General features: G+C 21.8%; 1 protein-coding gene across 1 annotated transcript in view; it reads right to left on the reverse strand.

Annotated features, from left to right (window-relative positions):
- LOC117178893 (survival of motor neuron protein) overlaps nt 1-19,612 on the reverse strand; it is a 28,876-nt gene that overhangs the window by 1,180 nt on the left and 8,084 nt on the right. Inside the window, exons 3-5 of the mRNA XM_033370421.1 lie at nt 19,440-19,554; nt 12,237-12,549; nt 5,437-5,507 (exon numbers count right to left, since the gene is read on the reverse strand). Of these exons, the coding sequence (XP_033226312.1) occupies nt 5,437-5,507; nt 12,237-12,549; nt 19,440-19,554 (499 nt within the window). The remainder of the gene's footprint in view (nt 1-5,436; nt 5,508-12,236; nt 12,550-19,439; nt 19,555-19,612) is intronic.

Here is a 19,612-nt window from a genome sequence, read left to right on the forward strand (position 1 = left end):
AAACATTTTCTTAAGATTCATAGAAAAATAAAAAATAATTTTTTATTTTGAAAAATTATTTTTAAAAAATATTTAAAAAGTTCTTCAAAGATCTAAACAAAATGGTCAAAAAAGATTCTAGAATTACTCAAATTGTTTCTACAAATGTTTATTTGTTAATTATACATCAAAATTTTAAAATTTCACTTACAGATTAAGCATTTTTTAAATACAAAAATTAAAATTGTAACGTTCAAAGTTTAAAGGCTCTTCGAAATTTTAACGATTCCAGGCTTTCTATGTCAAACAATTCAGTTAAAGTTTCTTTACTTTTAAATATTTGGTTTCAATTTACATGTATTAAATAAAAATTAAAATATTGCTAAATATTCAATAATTAATCTTTTTTTTAATTAAAAATTTGAAATTAAATGGGTTAAAAATTCAATATTTTAGACTAAAATAATATTTTAAATTTACTAAATTCCTTTTATTAATAATATATTATTACGAAATTATTTTTAAGTTGAAAATAGTTTATAAACTTTCAGTTACACGTTCATATTCGTTTAATGATTAAGACTTTCAAATTAAAACCGTTCAAGTTTTAACGTTCAAATCTGAAAATTCTTCAATTTTGAACTGATTTAAAATCTTTTTGGTCAAATCGTTTTTGTTCATTTTTTATTACTTAAAGTACAGATAAATTAAAAAAATTTATTTATTTATTAAATCAAAATGTTTTTTATCAAAAATTTTCAACATTTAAGGCTTTTATTTTTTATTTGTTCAAGTCTTTAAGAAAGCATTTAAAAATTTTTGAAATTAAAAATGTAAGCTTAAAAATAAAAATTTTAAATGGAAAATTTTTAAAGTAGAAAAATTTTGAATTACACATTGTAAGATAAATAAACTATTGAAATCAAAAGTGGACAGGTTTTTCTTTTACAAATTTGTAAAATTCCCCGTTTAATTAAGGATGGTTTACAAATTATATTAGAAGATATTCTTGAATATATTAGCACCACCGATTAATTATATAATTAAATAATACTCAAATCACGATTAATTATTTTAAAAATTTTTCTCTAAAGTCCATGAATTTGAATAATAATTCAAACCAACTTTTATTTTATCCTCTTATACTTTAAATCTAGCGCAAATTCAATTAACTTGTGAATTTTCAACGCTCTACTTGAATTTTCAACGAAAAAAATACAAATTTTCTACTAAAAAATTAATTTTTTAAATTAAATAGTTTAATTTCGACCTAAAAAATATCAATTTTCCTAAAACTGATGAATTTTTAACTAAAATTTTTAAATAAAATTATGAATCTTCAACTAGAATAGTTGAATTTTCAATCAAGAAGATTAATTTTCACAAAAAAGATGGTTTTTTTATTATATATACCTGAATTCTCAAACAAATAATTAAATTTTCGGCCAAAGAAGATCTATTTGCAACCAGAAATTAAATTTTCAGTTTGAAAAAATTAATTTTCCACTTAAACGAATAACAAATTTGCAACCGAAATCATGCATTTTTACTTAAATGATTGAATAATCAACTGGAATACAATAATTTAAAATCAAAAGATGAAAGCAAAACTAAAAAAGAGCAATTATCAACTAAAGATTAAATTGTTAAGTTTTAATTTAAAAAAATTAATTTTCAACTAAAAAGGTGATTTTTTAACTACAATTATGGAATACTCAAATAGACTACAATTATGGAATACTCAAATAGAATAGTCCCATTTTTAGTTTAAAAAAATATTCACCAACAAAAAAAAAAATTTTCAAACAAAATTTACGTTTTCAAAAGAAGTGATGAATTTAAAACTAAAGAAATAAATCTCTAACTAGAATAGTCGAATTTAAAATAAAAGTTAAAGTTTTATAGTTAAATTTTTAGTTAAAAAAATCATTGTTCAACAAAAGATATAAATTCCTAACTAAAATGATAAAATATTCAAATGGAGCAGTTACATTTTCAGTTAAGAAAAAATGTCAACAAAATAATTTTCAATCAAATAGTTCTAGTTTCAACCAAAATAGTTGAATTTTTAGTTAAAAAACTTAATTTTTAAGAAAATAGTTTAACTTTCAACTAAGTAATCAAATTTTCATTCCCAAAAAGATAATTTCTGAACAAAAACTATAGTAGTTTTACTTCAACCAAAAAAGATTGCAATTTTCAATTTAAAAAAAGTTGATATAAGCAAAAAGGACGACTTTTCAAGATAAGTAGAATTTTCGAAAAAGAAAGATTTTTCACTCAAGAGAGAAAATAATTTGCGAACGATTTTGTTAAAAATACGGTTTTTTTTTGTAGAAAATTAGTCTATTTAAAAATTCATGTTTTTTGTTAGAAATTTAACTAGTTTTAAAGTTGAACTAATTTTATTTTAAAAATTACCTTTTTTGGTAGTAAACTAATATTTATGTTTGAAAGATCTTTTTTTTAGTTGAAAATTCAACTTTTTGCTTCAGAATTGTTAAATTTTGTTAAAAATTGGTCTTTTTTTTTAGTAAATTATCCTTTTTGTTTACAAATTTATGTTTTTAGTTAAAAATTCCACTTTTTGGTTAAGAACTCCTAAATTTTGTTAAAAGTTTGTCTTTGTTTATAGTAAGTTAAGCTTTTCATTAAAAAATTCATCTTTTTTCATTCAAAATTTAACTTTTTGGTTGAGAATTCTTGAATTTTATGTAAAATTTGTCTTTTTTTGTAGTTACTTCATCTTTTTGTTAAAAAATTTATTATTTTTACTTGAAAATTAAATTTTTTGGTTGAGAATTCTTGAATTTTGTTAAAAATTCGTTTTTTTTTGTAAAAAATTAATCTACCTGTTTAAAAATTCATCTTTTTGGTTCAAAATCATGGTTTTAGTTGAAAATTCAACTTTTAGGTTGAGAATTCCTGAACTTGGTTAAAAATTTGTCTTTATTTATAGTAAATTAATCTTTTCATTTGAAATTTCTTTTTTTTTACTTCAAAACTTAACTTTTTGGTTGAGAATTATTGAATTTTATTTAAAATTTGTTTTTTTTTTAAGCTAAATTAATCTTTTTGTTTAAAATTGTATCCTTCTTAATTGAAAATTCAATTTTTTGGTTAATAATTCTTGAATTTTGTTAAAAATGCGTGTTTTTTTTTTTTAATTTCTCTACTTAAAACTTCATCTTATGGTTAAAAAGTTAACTAGGTTTTAAAGTTGAACTAATTTTATTTGAAAAATTGTCTTTTTTGGTAGTAAATAAAACTTTTTGGTTAAAAATTCCTGAATTTTGTTAAAAATGTGTCTTTGTTTATAGTAAATTAATCTTTTCGTTTAAAAAGTTAAATTTTGAATTAAAAAAGTTAGTTCAAAGTTTAACTTTTTGGTTAAGAATTCTTTAAATTTATTAAAATTTGTCTTATTGCTGGTAAATTAATCTTTTTATTTAAAAATTCATTATCTGTAATTAAAAAATCAATATTTTGATTGAGAATTCTTGAATTATGTTAAAAATTAGTTGTTTTTTTTGTATAAAATTAATCTGCACGTTTAAAAATTCATCTTTTTGGTTAAAAATGTATGTTTTAAGTTGAAAATTCAACTTTTAGGTTAAGAATTCCTTAATTTTGTTAAAAATTTGTCTTTGTTCATAGGAAATTAATCTTTTCGTTTAAAAATTCTTTTTTTTTTTTAGTTCATAATTTAACTTTTTGGTTGATAATTCTTAAATTTTGGTAAAAATTCTTTTTTTTTAGTTCATAATTTAACTTTTTGGTTGATAATTCTTAAATTTTGGTAAAAATTCTTTTTTCTTTTAGAAAATTAATCTGTTTAAATATTCATCTTTTTGGTTAAGAATTCATCTTTTTTAGTTCAAAATTTAACTGTTTGGTTGAGAATTCTGAAATTTTGTTACAAATTCCGATTTTTTTGTGGTAAATTAATATTTTTGTTTGAAAACTCATTCTTTTTAATTTAAAACTCAATTTTTTGATTGAGAATTCTTGAATTTTTTTGAAAATTCGTTTTTTTTTTGTAGATATATTTAAAAATTCATCTTTTTCGGTTAAAAATTTAACTAGACTTTAAAGTTGTTTAAAAAATTTTCCTTTTCCTTTTTGATAATTGAACTTGTTGGTTCAGAATTCTTAAATTTTGTTAAAAATTTGTCTTTTTTGTAGTAAATTAACCTTTTTGTGTAAAAATTAATGTTTTTGTTGAAAATTCAACTTTTTGGTTAAGACATCCTAAATTTTATTAAAAGTTCGTCTTTTTTATAGTAACTTAATATTTTTGTTTAAAAGATCTTCCTTTTTATTTGAAAATTCAACTTTTTGGTTGGGAATTCTTTAATTTTATTGAAAATTCATCTTTTTTGGTACTAAGTTAATCTTTTTATTAAAAAATTAATCTTTTTTAGTTCAAAATTTAAGTTTTTATTAAATAATTCTTGAATTTTTTTTAAATCGTTTTATTTCGGTCGAAAATTAATGTCGTTGAAAAAAACAACTTTTTGTTTTAAAAATTAACAACTAGGTTTTAAAGTTGAACTACTTTCTTAAAAATTAAACAACATTCTTTTCTTTCCTTCTTAAACATTCAATTTTCTTGTTGAGAATTCTTGAATTTTATTTGAAAATTCGTCTTTTTTGGTAGTAAATTAATCTTTTTGTTCAAAAATTCATTTTTTTCACTTGAAAATTCAACTTTTTGTTTGATAATTCTTGAATTTTATTTAAAAAAATAGTTGTTTTTTTCGGTAGAAAATTATTCTTTTTGTTTGAATTGAACTTTAAATTTACCTATTTTGATGAAAATTTTTTTTTTTTGTTTGAAAAATTATAATTGAACTATTTTGTTAAAAATACTTTTTTTATTGAAAATTAATCTAATTAAATTAAAAATTAAAGTTTTAGGTTGACAGTTCTTGTTTTTTGTTGAAAATTGGTTTTTGTTGGTAAAAAAATTATCTTTTTTTATCAAAATGTCATATTTTTTACTTGACAATTCAACTATTTTGTATAGAAAATTTGTCGTTTTGTCTTGAAAGTTCAATAACTAATTAACGACAATCAACTATTTGGTAGAAAATTAGATTATTTTTATCATTTAAAATTATTTTTTTTTTAATAAAAAAATGTAACTTTCTTAGTTTGAAAATCCAATAATGCCCGTATTAACTGTCGCATAAAATTCTACTAGGTAAATTTCAACACTTACTTTGAAAATCACTTTTTTATTTTATTTATTGATTTATTACCCAAGTTTATTCCATGATATCTATATTTTTTCCCCTTCAGGCTAGACTTAGGGCCACATTGTAAGACGGAGCGTAAAAGGAGACGTTTTTGAAAGATAGGCAAAATATTTTGTGAAAAAATATAAAAATATTTTATTAAATATTAAAAAATAAAAAATATTTTGTGAAAAATATATAAATTGTTTTCACTTACCAGTATGAAATCCACTAAGGTACCAGGCCATTAACATACTGGAAAGGGCGTCAGCATCATTTTCAGGTAATCTGCAAGAATATAGAAAAAAAAATTTCATAAAATAACCTGAAAATGTTTATTACAATTACTTTATCTGCCATTGGAAATGGATACGCCACATGGTGACAATCAACCGAACTAGAAAGGATAGACTTGATTTTAAATAAAAGTATTATTTCTAATTAAAAGCGTACCAAATTGAGCCATTTCAGAAAAAAAAAATTTTGTATTGGACAATTTCAGTAGAAAACGTTGAAATTGTATCTTTTCTAATTCAGAGCGTTTATAATTTAACAATTTTGAATTGAAGAATCTCAAATCAAAATGATTTAGGAATAAAATTCCGAAAATGGGACCAGTTAAAAGCTTTAAAAATGGAATATTTTCAGGTTAGAATTTTTAAAATTCGCAACCCCTTTCTTCTAAAGATTATCATTTTTATTATAAATCTTATTATTTAGTTAAAGGTTTAATAATTTTCTTAAAAAGTCGTCCATTTTTGTTGCAAATTGTTTACTATTCTTATTTTGGTGTTAGAAAGTGAACTGAAATCTTCTTTGAATGAAAATTGAACTATTTTTTAAAGATTTTTTGTTTAAATCATCTGTTTTAGGAGAAATTTCATCTTTTTGGAATAACAATTTAATTTTTCGGTTAAAAATTCAATTCTTTTTTTGAAATTTTATCTTGTTGATTTTAAAATTCACCTGCCTTAGCAGAAAATAAATCCTTCTTGGATAAAAATGCAATTGTTGGATGAAAATTCAACAATTTTGTTAAAAATTCTTATATTTGTTTAAAAATTTTACTGTTTAAATATAATATTCGGCGTTGGAAAAAGAATTGAAATATTTTCTGCATAAAAATCCAAATATGTTTTGAATTTTTTTATTTAATTAAAAATTCAACTGTAAACTGTTAAAATATAATCTTTTTTGGATAAAAGTGCAACAACTATTTTCTTCTTTGACTATTACGTAGAAAATTTACTTTTTGTTTCAAATTTATGCTTTGGTGCTGAAAAAAGAACTAAAATCTTTTCGGGATAATGTTCCATTTAAAAACACAATTTGTCATTTTTTATTACAAATTCATCTGTTTCAGCACCAAGTTTAATGTTTTTTGGATAAAAATGAAACTATTTGGTAGAGAATTCATCTCATTTGTTAAACATTCATCCTTTATGGTTGAAAAAATTCGTCTTTTTTTTATTGAGAATTCCATTTTTTTCGTAAAAACTTCTTTTTTATTAAAAAATTCAATTTTTGATCTTGCAGAGTCAACTGGAATCTTTTTTGGATGAAAAATCAACTAATTCTTCTACTTTAAAAGAAATTTTATCTATTTTTTTATAAAAATGCAATTATTTGGTAGAGAATTCAACAATTTTTTTAAAAAATCATCCTTTTTGTTTAAAAAATCGTCTTTAAAGGGAATCTTTTTAATTTAAAACTTCATCTGTTTTAGAAAAAATTTAATTTAATTTTTTGTAATGAAAATACAACTTTTTAATTTAAAATCATTCTTCTTTGCTTGCGTATTCAAATAATTTGTTTCAACGATTTGGTTGAATCACTTTGTTAAGACATCACTTTTTTGCTAAATATTTATGTTTTTAGTTTAAAATTCATCTTTTTGGTTGAAAGTTAAATTATTTTGTTCAAAATTAATCTTTTTTATTTCTTTATTTTTTATTGAATATTTAACTGTGTAGTTGAAAATACTTTTTTTTTAAAATTCCCTTTTGAACAGAAATTATATCATTTACATGTTTTTAAGATTAATCTTTTTTAGTTCAAAATTAGTCTTTTTGGTCAAAAAACAATTTTTTGGTTTAATATTTCATTTTTGTTGGGTAAACATGCATCAGTTTCGTGGAAAATTAATTAATTCAAACAAACATAAAAATCGCATGAATATTCAGAACTTGTAAAAAATAATTTAAAAATAAATAACGAATACACAAATGAATGAAAAAAATGCCGAAAATATATATTATTATCAAATTATAAAATTTTCCAAATTTCAAATAACAACAAGATTTTTAGCTGACAAAAAATAAAATCCCAAATTTAAAAATACCCGGAACTAAAACTCACCGACTTCATTAATTGAATATTAATTTATGAGCTATTAATAGAATTATAAATAAGGTAAACAATTGAATTAATTATTTTCAAATTATTTTCGGCAAATTTTAAATTTCTTCAAACTTAAATTTCAGCAATAGAAATATTTATGGTAATTTAACAATTTAATTTATTTTATAATTTGACAATTTTTTTCCTTGATAATTTATTATTTTTTTTTTCATTATTTCGTTATTTTGTGTTAGTCCCGTATATTCAAACACTTTTAAATATAGTCATAAAGAACAAATTTTTTTATCTTGCAGTTTTCAAATATAATGCCACTATATAATAAATATAATTATTATATCTATGGATGACAAACAAGGAATATGATAAATCCTAAAATATTTTTTTCTATTACACTTAAATAACGTTCTCTTAAATGTGATACTTTTTAAATCAATTTGACTTTGTAAGGAAACTAAAATATTTTAGCATTTGTAAGTCACTCTTAAAGAAAGACCATTAAAGAATATTTTTTTATCTTTGACAACACTCAAATTAATCGAAAATTATATTTCGAAGTGCTATAATAAATCCACGTTGAAATTAAATTCTGAGAATTGAGAACAGGAAAATAAGTATTATCACTTTGTTTTTAAATTTATGTGAATATAATTTTCATAAGATTCTTGAGAAATTTAAAAGATTTTTAAATATTTCAGGCTTGTCAAAACAGAATCTAGAATATTTTAAAGAATTTTTATGACATAAGATTTTACAATATATTATGAAAAATTCGAGTCCTTTCAAAAGATGTTTAGAACTTTTGGAAGTTGGGAAGGAATCAAGAAATATTTGATAAATTCTCGAAAATGTCTCCGAATTTTCAAATATTTGTAATCTATTTAAAACGTCTTAAATTCCGAAAAATATTTTTAACTAGCATGAATTTTTCTCAAAATTTTCCAGTATCATTCCAACTTTAAAAAAATTACTTTACAATCTTCTAAATTTCCCCAGCAATTTTCACACAAATATGAAATTTTTTTAAATCTCGTCAGACCTTCAATCTTCTAATTTATAAAAATTATTCAAATTTTTCCTGCATTTTTTGTTTGTTGTGCAAAATTTTAAAAATTGCTTTAAAATCATTCCGATTCTCCTTTGACTATTTTTGAAATCTTCTAAAATCTTTTTAAACAATCTCTTAAATTTAATTTTTCGGAATAAAAAATTATTTTAATTTTTCTTAGAAACCTGAAAAAATGTCTTTCATTTTCTTGAGACTACAAAATTCTTTAAAAAATCGTTACAAGTTTTGATTATTTTTGAATCGTTTCAAAACTTTTGAATATCTCTTAAATTTATTCAAATTTTTTTCTAAAATTGCGTAATAGGACAAAAATGCAAAAATTGCTTTAAAATCTTTCACACTTTTAAAATATTATTTAGGAAATATTTATAAATGTTTTGTGATCTTTTTTTAATTTTCTTTTGAAATTCTTTACAAAACAATCATTTAAAAATTTCCCATGAACTTTAAGAACTTTTTTTCACACCCTGACAAAATTCAGTTTACCTAAAAAATTTGTAAATCTGAAAATGTAATTATTGTGAAAATGACACAGTGGATTTTTCTAATAGTGTTTTTCTGTTTTTTTTTTTTTTATGGAATCATTTCCATTAATTATATAGTTATGCCGATATTTCGGCTTTATTTTAACAGAATAATTTTAATTTAAAAATTTTTTAAATGTGGGTTAAAAGAATTTTTTCAGGGTATGAAAAAAAAAGTTATGTAAGGAATCTCAAAAGAAAGTCAAATAAAGAACACAAAATATTTTGAATTATTTCCTAAAAATTTTAAAAAGTGTAAAATATTTTCAAAAAAAAATTTGCAATTTCGCCATAAAACATAACTTTAGAAAACATTTGAGTAAGTTTAAGAGATATTCAAAAGTTTTGAAACGATTCAAAAATAATTGAAACTTGTAAAGATTTTTTCAGAAAAAATCTTAGAAAATTTCAAAAATAATCAAAGAAGCGAACAAAATCGGGTAAATTCAAAAAATATTCAGTATAATTTAAAAGAATTTCGAAAGTTTGCAAAAGAATAAACAAATTTTCTTAAAATTGCTTGGGAAATTTAGAAGATTGTAAGGTAATTTTTAAATTCGGAATATTTGGAAATTTTGAGAAAAAATCGTGCCAGTTAAAAATATTTTCAGGGATTTAAAACATTTTTAATAGATTACAAATATTTGAAAACTCGGAAACATTTTCGAAAATTTATCATATATTTCTTGATTCCTTCCTAACTTTTAAAAGTACTAAACATCTTTTAAAAGCACTCGAATTTTTCATAATACTTTGTAAAATCCTATATCGTAAAAAAAAATCTTTAAAATCTTCTAGATTGTTTTTTGACAAGCCTGAAATATTTTAAAAACTTTTTAATTTCTGAAGAATCTGATCCAAATTATATTTACATAAATTTAAAAACCAGGTGATAATAAAAAAATGGTTCTTCAGCATTATATTTAAAAGTGTTTGAATATCCGGGACTAACACAAAAGAACGAAAAAAAGAATAACAAAATCATAAATTAGCAAGAAAAAAATAGCGGAATTATAAAATAAATGAATTTTTAAATTCCCATAAATATTTCTATTGCTGAAATTTCAGATTGACAAAATTTAAAATTTGCAGAAAATAATTAATACATTATTAATTATTGATTGATTAAATTGTTTGCCTTATTTATAATTCTATTAAGTTTGCATTAATTAATAAACAATTGACTATGTTCAGCTGTTATAAATTTCAAAAATTGAAATATTTGTGGGAATTTAATTATTCATTTATTTACATAATATATATTTTTGGCATTTTCTTCATTTATTTGTCAATTCCCTATTTATTTTTCAATTATTTTTTATAAGTTCTGAATATGCATGCAATTTTTTTGTTTTTGTTTGAATTACGTTATTTGAGAAATAAATTCTCTGAGAATATATGAGAATCTCAGAATTTATTTTAATTAATAGAAAATTGAATTTTTTCGTTAATTTTTCGGTTGAAAATTCGACTCTTCTTTTGAAAGTTTGGCTTTTTTATTTTAAAGTTTACATGTTCTCGCAAAAATTAAATCTTTTTTTTGATAAAAATGCAACTGTTTGGTTAGAAATTAAGCTATTATACTATTTTCTTGAAAACTTAACTATTTCGTAGAAAATTTACTTTTTGTTTAAAATTTATATTTTGGCATTGAAAAATGAACTGAAATATTTTCTGGATAAAAGTTATACTTATGAAAAAAGCTGTTTTTTATAAAAAATTCATCTGTTTCAGTACAAAATTGATCATTTATTTAATGTAAATGCAACTATTTGGTAGAGAATTGAACTATTATTTTAAAAATTCACCCTTTTTGGTTAAAAAACAACGTATTTTTTTATTGAAAATTAAATTTTTTCGTAGAAACTTATTTGGTTGTTACAAAAATTCAATTTTTGATGTTACTGAGTTAACTGGAATCTTTTTTGGGTGAAAACTCAACTTTTTTTGTGATAAAAAATTCTTCTGCTTTAAGATAAATTTCATATTTATTGATAAAAATGCAACTATTTGCTGGAGAATTCAACAATTTTGTTAAAAATTCAACTATTTTTTTGAAAATTTATCTTTTTGAATTAAAATTTCATATGTTATAGACAAAATTTCATTTTTTGTATGAAAATACAACTATTTGGTTAAAAATTGTTCTTCCTTGCTTGATAATTCAACAAGTTTGTTTACAAAATTTGGTTGAATCGTTGTGTTGAGAAATCGCTTTTTTTATTAAAGATTTAAATTTTCAGTTGAAAAGTTATCTCGTGGGTTAAAAGTTTAATTATCTTGTTGAAAATTAATCCTTTTTCATTGAAAATTCAACTATTTGGGTCAAAGTTAAACTAAATTGTGAATTTTTTTTATTGAAGGCTTGTGCCTGATTGAAAATTTAACTTTTACATTTTTTTAAGACTTATATTTTTTACTTAAAAATTCGCGTTTTTTTTTTAAACACATCAGTTTCGTGGAAAATTAATTTTTTGTTGAACAGTCATATTTTTTGTTTGAAAATTGAATTTTTGTAAAGAAAATTGGTCTTCTGGTATGAAAGTTCAATAATTTAGATAAACTTTTATTTATTTGTTGAGTGAAAATCTTTATTTGTTGAAAGTGCCCCTTTTTGGTTTTAAAATTCTTTTCCTTTGTTGTATAAATTTCATTCTTTTTTATTAAAACATAAACTATAACACTTTTTCGTTGGCAAATTTTATTTTTTTTAGTTATAATATGCAACTATTATGTTTAAAAGTCAATTATTTTCTTGAAAATTCCCGTATTTTGTGAAAGAATTATTAATAAAACAATAAAAAAATTGTTAAAAATCATCAATTCTTTTAAATTCTACTAAATTCTGTCACATGATTTTTTTTTATGAAGAATTGTTTTTACTATTCAATCATTGTTTTAAACTTCACAAAACAATCGTAGGAACACTTTTATTTATGCAAAAATTAAAATACACATCTTTAAAATTGTACCTGCTCTTTCTAGTTCCGATTTTCGCCACCAGGTGGCAAAAATGATCGACAACCATTCCCAATAAATTTTAATTTGATTTTAGTATTTACTGACTTGCTCATAAGATGAGGTGGCAGTGGAGGTGCCGGTGGCATCACTCCCATTGCAGGAAGAAAGGAAGAAGTGGTTGGCATCGAAGCAAATGAATTTTTTGACGTCTTAGTTTCGTGAAAATCACAATCCATATTTTCTCCGGGAACTCCGTTCATTTTTCTAGGCTCTGATGGAAGCTCAGAAGCTTCGGGGGGACTTGAAGAACTCGCGTTACTTTTATCTAGAAGGGAAGCTTTTTGCTGGGCGATTTGACTTTGAAGTCCTTCGGATTCTAAAAGCGAAGCAAGCTCCACTTTTTCTGTATTATCGTAGCCTGAAGAAATTGAATAAAATTCCGAATTATTCTATGGGAAATACCTAAATCAGGTCTCTAAGTCCATATGAAATAAAATATAGGGACCGCAGGGTACTTTCTGTCATCATTTAAATTCAAAGATATTCAAGTAAATTAGAAAAGAAATTTTAAATAAAAAAATTCCATGGATTTCTGTAAAATCCTTCCAAATTATTGAAATCAATTGAAAATTATTTGGAATCTTTCAAAATTTTCTAAAATATTTAAAATCCTTTTCAATATTTTAAAATACCTTTTTTTATTCAGAATTCCTATATTTTATTTAAAAGTTCGTCTTTTTTGGTAGTAAATTAATCTTTTTATTCAAAAATTCATCTTTTTTAGTTGGTAATTTTATTAAGACGCCGGGAGAGCTTTTAAAATTCTTTGACATCATTAAAGTCCTACGAAATTTTACAGAATCTTTTAAAATATTTCAAAAACTTGTGGGTCCTGAAAAATATTTTCCAATTTTAGGAAATTCCTTACAATAATTAGACATTGGAAATCCCTTGAAATTTGTTTAAACTCTTGAAAATTGGTCTTTGCATCTTTTAAAATACTGTAACATATATAAAATCCTTTGAAACTTTTTAAATCTCTCGAAAATTACTTGCAATTTTTAAAAATATCATAAAATCTTTTTAAAAAGCACCCTGAAATATTCCAAATTCTATCAAATCCTATTAAATTACCGAAATCAATTCCAAATTTTTTTGGAATCTAATCAAAATACCCTAAAATATTCAAAATCCTCTCAAATTATTGAAATCAATTTAAAATTACTTGGAATCTTTCAAAATTTTCTAAAATATTTAAAATCCTTTGCATTGTTTTAAAATCCCATTTTGATTCATAATTCCTCAATTTTATTTAAAAATTCGTCTTTTTTGGTAGTAAATTAATCTTTTTGTTCAAAAATTCATCTTTTTAGTTTAAAATTCAACTTGTTGTTTGATAATTCTTGAATTTGTTTCAAAATTCGTTTTCTTCGGCAGCAAATTAATATTTTTGTTTAAAACATATTCATCTTTAGTTGAAAATTCAACTTTTTGGTTTAGAATTCTTAAATTTGGTAAACATTTTTTCTTTTTCGATAGAAATTTAATCTTTTTGGTTAAAAATTTAACAACTAGTAAAAGAAATACTAGTTTTTCTTTTTTTCTTAACAATTCAACTTTTTGGTTGAGAATTTTATTCGAAAATTCGCCTTTTCTGGTAGTAAATTAATCTTTTTGTTTAAAAATTCATCTTTTTTAGATTAAAATTTATATTGTTTTTTTCCTTTTTAGTTGAAAATTCAAATTTTTAGTACAGAAATCTTGAATTACGTTAAAATTCGTTTTTTTGTTTGTAATCATTTAATATTTTTGGTTAAAAATTTAAGAAATAAGTTTTAAAGTTGAACTAATTTCTAAAAAAATTAAGAAACATTTTTTCTTTCTTTCTTAACAATTCAACTTTTTATCTGAAAGTTCTTAAAGTTTATTTAAAAATTCCCCTTTTATGGTAGTGAATTAATCTTATTGTTCAAAAGTTCAACTTGTTGTTAGATAATTTTTGAGTTTGGTTAAAAATTCGTTTTCTTTGGCAGCAAATTAATATTTTTGTTTAAAACATATTCATTTTTAGTTGAAAATTCAACTTTTTGGTTTAGAATTCTTAAATTTGGTAAAAATTCTTTTCTTTTTCGATAGAAATTAAATTTTTTTGGTTAAAAATTTAACAACTAGGTTTTAAAGTTGAATTAATTTCTTAAAAATTCAACAAAACTTGTTTTTCTTTCTTTCTTAACAATTCAACTTTTTGGTTGAGAATTCTTGCATTTTATTTGAAAATTCGCCTTTTCTGGTAGTAAATTAATCTTTTTGTTTAAAAATTAATCTTTTTTAGATTAAAATTTATATTGTTTTTTTCCGTTTTAGTTGAAAATACAAATCTTTAGTACAGAAATCTTGAATTACGTTAAAATTCATTTTTTGTTTGTAATCATTTAATATTTTTGGTTAAAAATTTAACAAATAAGTTTTAAAGTTGAACTAATTTCTAAAAAATTTAAGAAACATTTTTTCTTTCTTTCTTTCTTAACAATTCAACTTTTTGGTTGAGAATTCTTGCATTTTATTTGAAAACTCGCCTTTTCTGGTAGTAAATTAATCTTTTTGTTTAAAAATTCATCTTTTTTAGATTAAAATTCATATCGTTGCTGGAATATTCTTGAATTTTCTTAAAAATTCGTTTTCTTCGGCAATAAATTAATATTTTTATTTAAAACATATTCATTTTCAGTTGAAAGTTCAACTTTTTGGTTTAAAATTTGTAAATTTGGTTAAAAATTCTTTTTTTTTCGATAGAAATTTAATCTTTTTGTTTAAAAATTTAACAACTAACTTTTAAAATTGAATTAATTTCTTAAAAATTTAACAAAACTTGTTTTTCTTTCATTCTTAACAATTCAAAATTTTGACTGACAAGTCTTGGAATTTATTAAAAAATTTCCATTTTTTGGTAGTAAATTAATCTTTTTGTTTAAAAATTCATCTTTTTCAGTTGAAAATTCAACTTTATGTTTAATAATTCTCGAATTATGTTAAAAATTCGTTTTTTTCTGTAAAAAATTAATCTTTTTGTTTAAAGATCCATTTTTTTGGTTAAAAATTTAACAACTAAGTTTTAAACTTGAACTTCAAGAAAGATTTTTTCCTTTCTTTCTTATCAATTAAACTTTTTGGTTGAAAATTCTTGAATTTCATTTGAAAGTTCGCCTTTTTTAGTAGTAAATTAATATTTTTGTTTAAAAATTCATCTTTTTTAGTTGAAAATTCAATTTTTTTGGTTGATAATTTTTAAATTTTGTTAAATATTCGATTTTTTCAGTAGAATATTTCGGTAAAAAATTGATTTTTTTAGTCGTAAATTAATCTTATTGTTCAAAAATTCATCCTTTTCAGTTGAAAATTCAACTTTATGTTTAATAATTCATGAATTTTGTTGAAAATTCGTTTTATTCAGTAGAAAATTGATCTTTTTGTTTACAAATTCATCGTTTTGTTTTAAAATTTAACAACTAGGTTTTAACGTTGAACTACTTTTAAAAAAATTAAAGAACATTTTTTTATTTCTTTCTTAAAAATTCAACTTTTTGGTTGAGAATTCTTGGATTTTATTTAAAAATTCGTCTTTTTCGTAGTAAAATCATCTTTTTGATTAAAAATTCATCTTTTCTAGTTGAAAATTCTTGAATATTGTGAAAAATTCGTTTTTTTTTGTCGACAAAAATTCTAATAAGTCATAACAAGTTTTTGAAATGTTACAATTTTTTAAATCCCTGGAAAATTTTTAAATATCTTGAAAATTGGCCTTGGAATCTTTTAAAATGCCCTAAAAAGTATTTAAAAATATTTGAAATCCTACTAAATTACTTAAATCAATTCAAAATGCCTTGGAATCATTAAAGGCTCCCTAAAATATTTCAAATTCTTTGATATTCTTTGAAACTTTTTGAAACTCTTTAAAATTCCTTGCGTGTTTTTAAAATATGCTAAAATCGTTTAGAAAATATATAGGGACCAAAGAGTACTTTCTGCATTGCTCATAGTTTACATTTTTCGCCCTGAAAAGGTCAAAAATTCAGGATAATTTCGCAAGTCTACTAAAAAATTCAATTTAAATTCAAAGGAATTCAAGTAAATTGGAAAAGATATTTTAAACAGAACAATTCCATCGATTTCTATAAAATTAGAATGAATTTAGAGGAATTTACGGGTAAACGATAAGAATTCGATGAAATTCATAAAAATTATAAAGTGAATTAAAAAAAAAATGAATGAATTTAAAACAATTTAAAAATTTGAATCCAGTAACTTTGAAATAATCTTAGAAAAATTAAAGGGAATACAAAAGCATTGAATTTAACGCCTAAAAATTCAAGAAGCGGTTTAAAAACTTTAGGATTAATTAAATAAAAACTTTTGAAAATTCAAAAACGTTCAGTCAATTAAGCAGAATTGAGTGAATTTAGAATAAAGTAAGTGAACAATAAAAATGAATAACGAATTTAAAATAATATAGAAGAGTTGAAGATAAATTTATAGAAATTCAGGTTTAATTGCAAATGAATTGCAAAAAATATTTGAAACGAGAAGAATTCGATGAAATTACTAAAAATTCCAAGGCGAATGTAAAAAAAGAATTCAAATGAATTGAAAACAATTTTTAAAAAAATGTAGACTTGATTGAATTCAGTAACTTTAAAAAAAGCTCATAAAAACTGTTCAAAATTCAAAAACATTCCTTCAATTAAGTAGAATTGAGTGAATTTAAAAGAATTTAGAAGAGTTGAGGATAAATGTATAGAAATTCAGGTTGAATTGCAAATTAATTGCAAAAAATATTTGATAATTTCTTCAAATCTTGGTAATTCTTCGAAATCCCTCACGTTTTTTTTTTAAAGAAATTATTTGACATCTATTCAAAAATGATAAAATCCCATGAAATTCTTTGAAATTTGTTTGTATTTCCTAAAAAGACTGGAAATTTTATTAAGACGCCGTGAGAGCTTTTAAAATTCTTTGACGTCATTAAAGTCTTACGAAATTCAACGGAATCTTTTAAAATATTTTAAAAACTTATGGGTCCTGAAAAATATTTCCGTATATTTCCAAATTTTAGGAAATTTCTTACAATAAATAGACATTGGAAATCCCTTGAAAGTTGTTTAAACTCTTGAAAATTGGTTTTAGCATCTTTTAAAATACTGTAACATATATAAAATCCTTTGAAACTTTTTAAATTTCTCGAAAATTACTTGCAATTTTTAAAAATTTCATAAAATCTTTTTAAAAAGCACCCTAAAATATTTTTAATCCTTTCAAATTATTGAAATGAATTTAAAATTATTTGGAATCTTTCCAAATTCTCTAAAATATTTAAAATCCTTTGCAATGTTTTAAAATCCCTTTTTGATTCAGAATTCCTAAATTTTATTAAAAATTCGTTTTTTCTGGTAGCAAATTAATTTTTTTTGTTCAAGAATTAATCATTTTTAGTTGAAAATTCAACTTGTTGTTAGATAATTCTTGAATTTGGTTAAAAATTCGTATTCTTCGGCAAGAAATTAATATTTTTGTTTAAAATATTCATTTTTAGTTGAAAATTCAACTTTTTGGTTTAGAATTCTTAGATTTTGTTGAAAATTCTCTTTTTTTTTTTGATAGAAATTTAATCTTTTTTTTTAATTTAACAACTAGGTTTTAAATTTAAATTAATTTCTTAAAAATTCAACAAAACTTGTTTTACTTTCTTTTTTAATAATTCAACTTGTCAGATTTAAATTCAAAGGAATTCAAGTAAATTGGAAAAGATATTTTAAGTAAACGATAAGAAGGTTGAATTGCAAAAAATATTTGAAAATTTCTTCAAATCTTGGAAACCCTACGAATTTCTTTACGTTTTCTAAAATAATTTATTTGAAATCTATCCAAAAATTATAAAATCCCGTGAAATTATATGAAATTTACTTATATTTCCTGAAATCCTGAAAAAATTATTAAAATGCCGTTAGAGCTTTTAAAATCCGTTTAAATCATTAAAATCTTAAATAACTTTCTAATTTTAAAATATTTCAAAAACTTATAAGTCCTGAAAAATATTTCCGTATCTTTCCAAATTCTAGGAAATTCCCTAAAATAATTAAAATCATTGGAAATCCCTTGAAATTGGCTTAATCTCTTGAAAATTGGTCTTGGAATCTTTTAAAATACCCTGAAATATTAGAAATCCTTTGAAACTTTTTAAAGCTCTTGAAAATTCTTTGCAATTTTTAAAAATACGATAAAATCTTTTCAAATTTTGAAATCCCTTAAAATTAATTAAATCAGTTGAGAATTCCTTGCAATCTTTTAAAATACCCTAAAATATTCCAAATTCTATCAAATCCTATTAAATTACTGAAATCAGTTCTAAATTTTTTTTAAATCTATTCAAAATTCTCTAAGATATTTCAAATTTTTTCAAAACTTTTGAAATCCCTTGGAATTAAATACAGTTCTAGAAGTTTTTAAAGCTCTTTAAATTTATTGGAAACTTTTTAAACTAAGCTAAAATCTTTAAAATCCTGAATTTCTTTCAAATTATAAAAATATATTAAAAATTCCTTGGAATCTTTTGAAAGAACCTAAAATATTTGATTATTGTTGAGATTTCTATACTTAGAGTACAGATCCATTTTAAAAATAATTTATTTATTTATATTTACAGTTGATTAAATAAAACTGTTTTTTATCAAAAAATTTCAACTTCAAATGCTTCTGAAAATTCGTAAAATTCCCGGTTTCCCGGTCCGGCGACCACCCTGTTTTTTATAAAAAAATCTTAAGATTTTAAAAACTTATAATTTTTTTAAACCTTTAAAACTGCATTTTAAAATTCCTTAAATTAAAATAGATTCTTAAAAATTAACAATCTAAAATGGACAATTTTTAAAGTGAAAGATTTTCGAATTAAGCATTCTAAACTAAATGATATAATAATTTATAAAAATTACAATTTAGGAAATGATTTAAAAACGGTTGAAATCAAAGTAGGACAACATTTTTCTTCTAAAAATTTTGTAAATTTTCCGGTGAAAAAATAAATCTACTGTCATTTCCCGGTTTTCCCCGATCCCATGAAATTCCCGGTTTCCCGGTCCAGCGGCCACCCTGAAATTATTGGAATTTTGAACAAAATAATCCATTTATTTTTAACTTCGGTTTTAATTTTAAATTTCCATGACATTCCCTAACTTTCCCTAAAAAATTTTTAATTTCACGTCTTTCCAAAATTCTCTGACCTGCTCCAACCCTAATTGAGGAATTAATTATAAATACCTATAAATTTAACAATGCAAGTCCCAGTATTTTCCTGCATTTTGGTAATAATGGCTTCATAAAGCTCTCCATCTTCGGAGTATATAGCTCGACAAGGAGAGCCGACGCACCATTTCTGAAAAAAGAGCGCAAAGATAAATCGGCCCTCATTTTAAAATCGTTCAAAAAATTAT

The sequence above is a fragment of the Belonocnema kinseyi genome, chromosome 8 (assembly GCF_010883055.1).
Source record: "Belonocnema kinseyi isolate 2016_QV_RU_SX_M_011 chromosome 8, B_treatae_v1, whole genome shotgun sequence".
NCBI lineage: Eukaryota > Metazoa > Arthropoda > Insecta > Hymenoptera > Cynipidae > Belonocnema > Belonocnema kinseyi.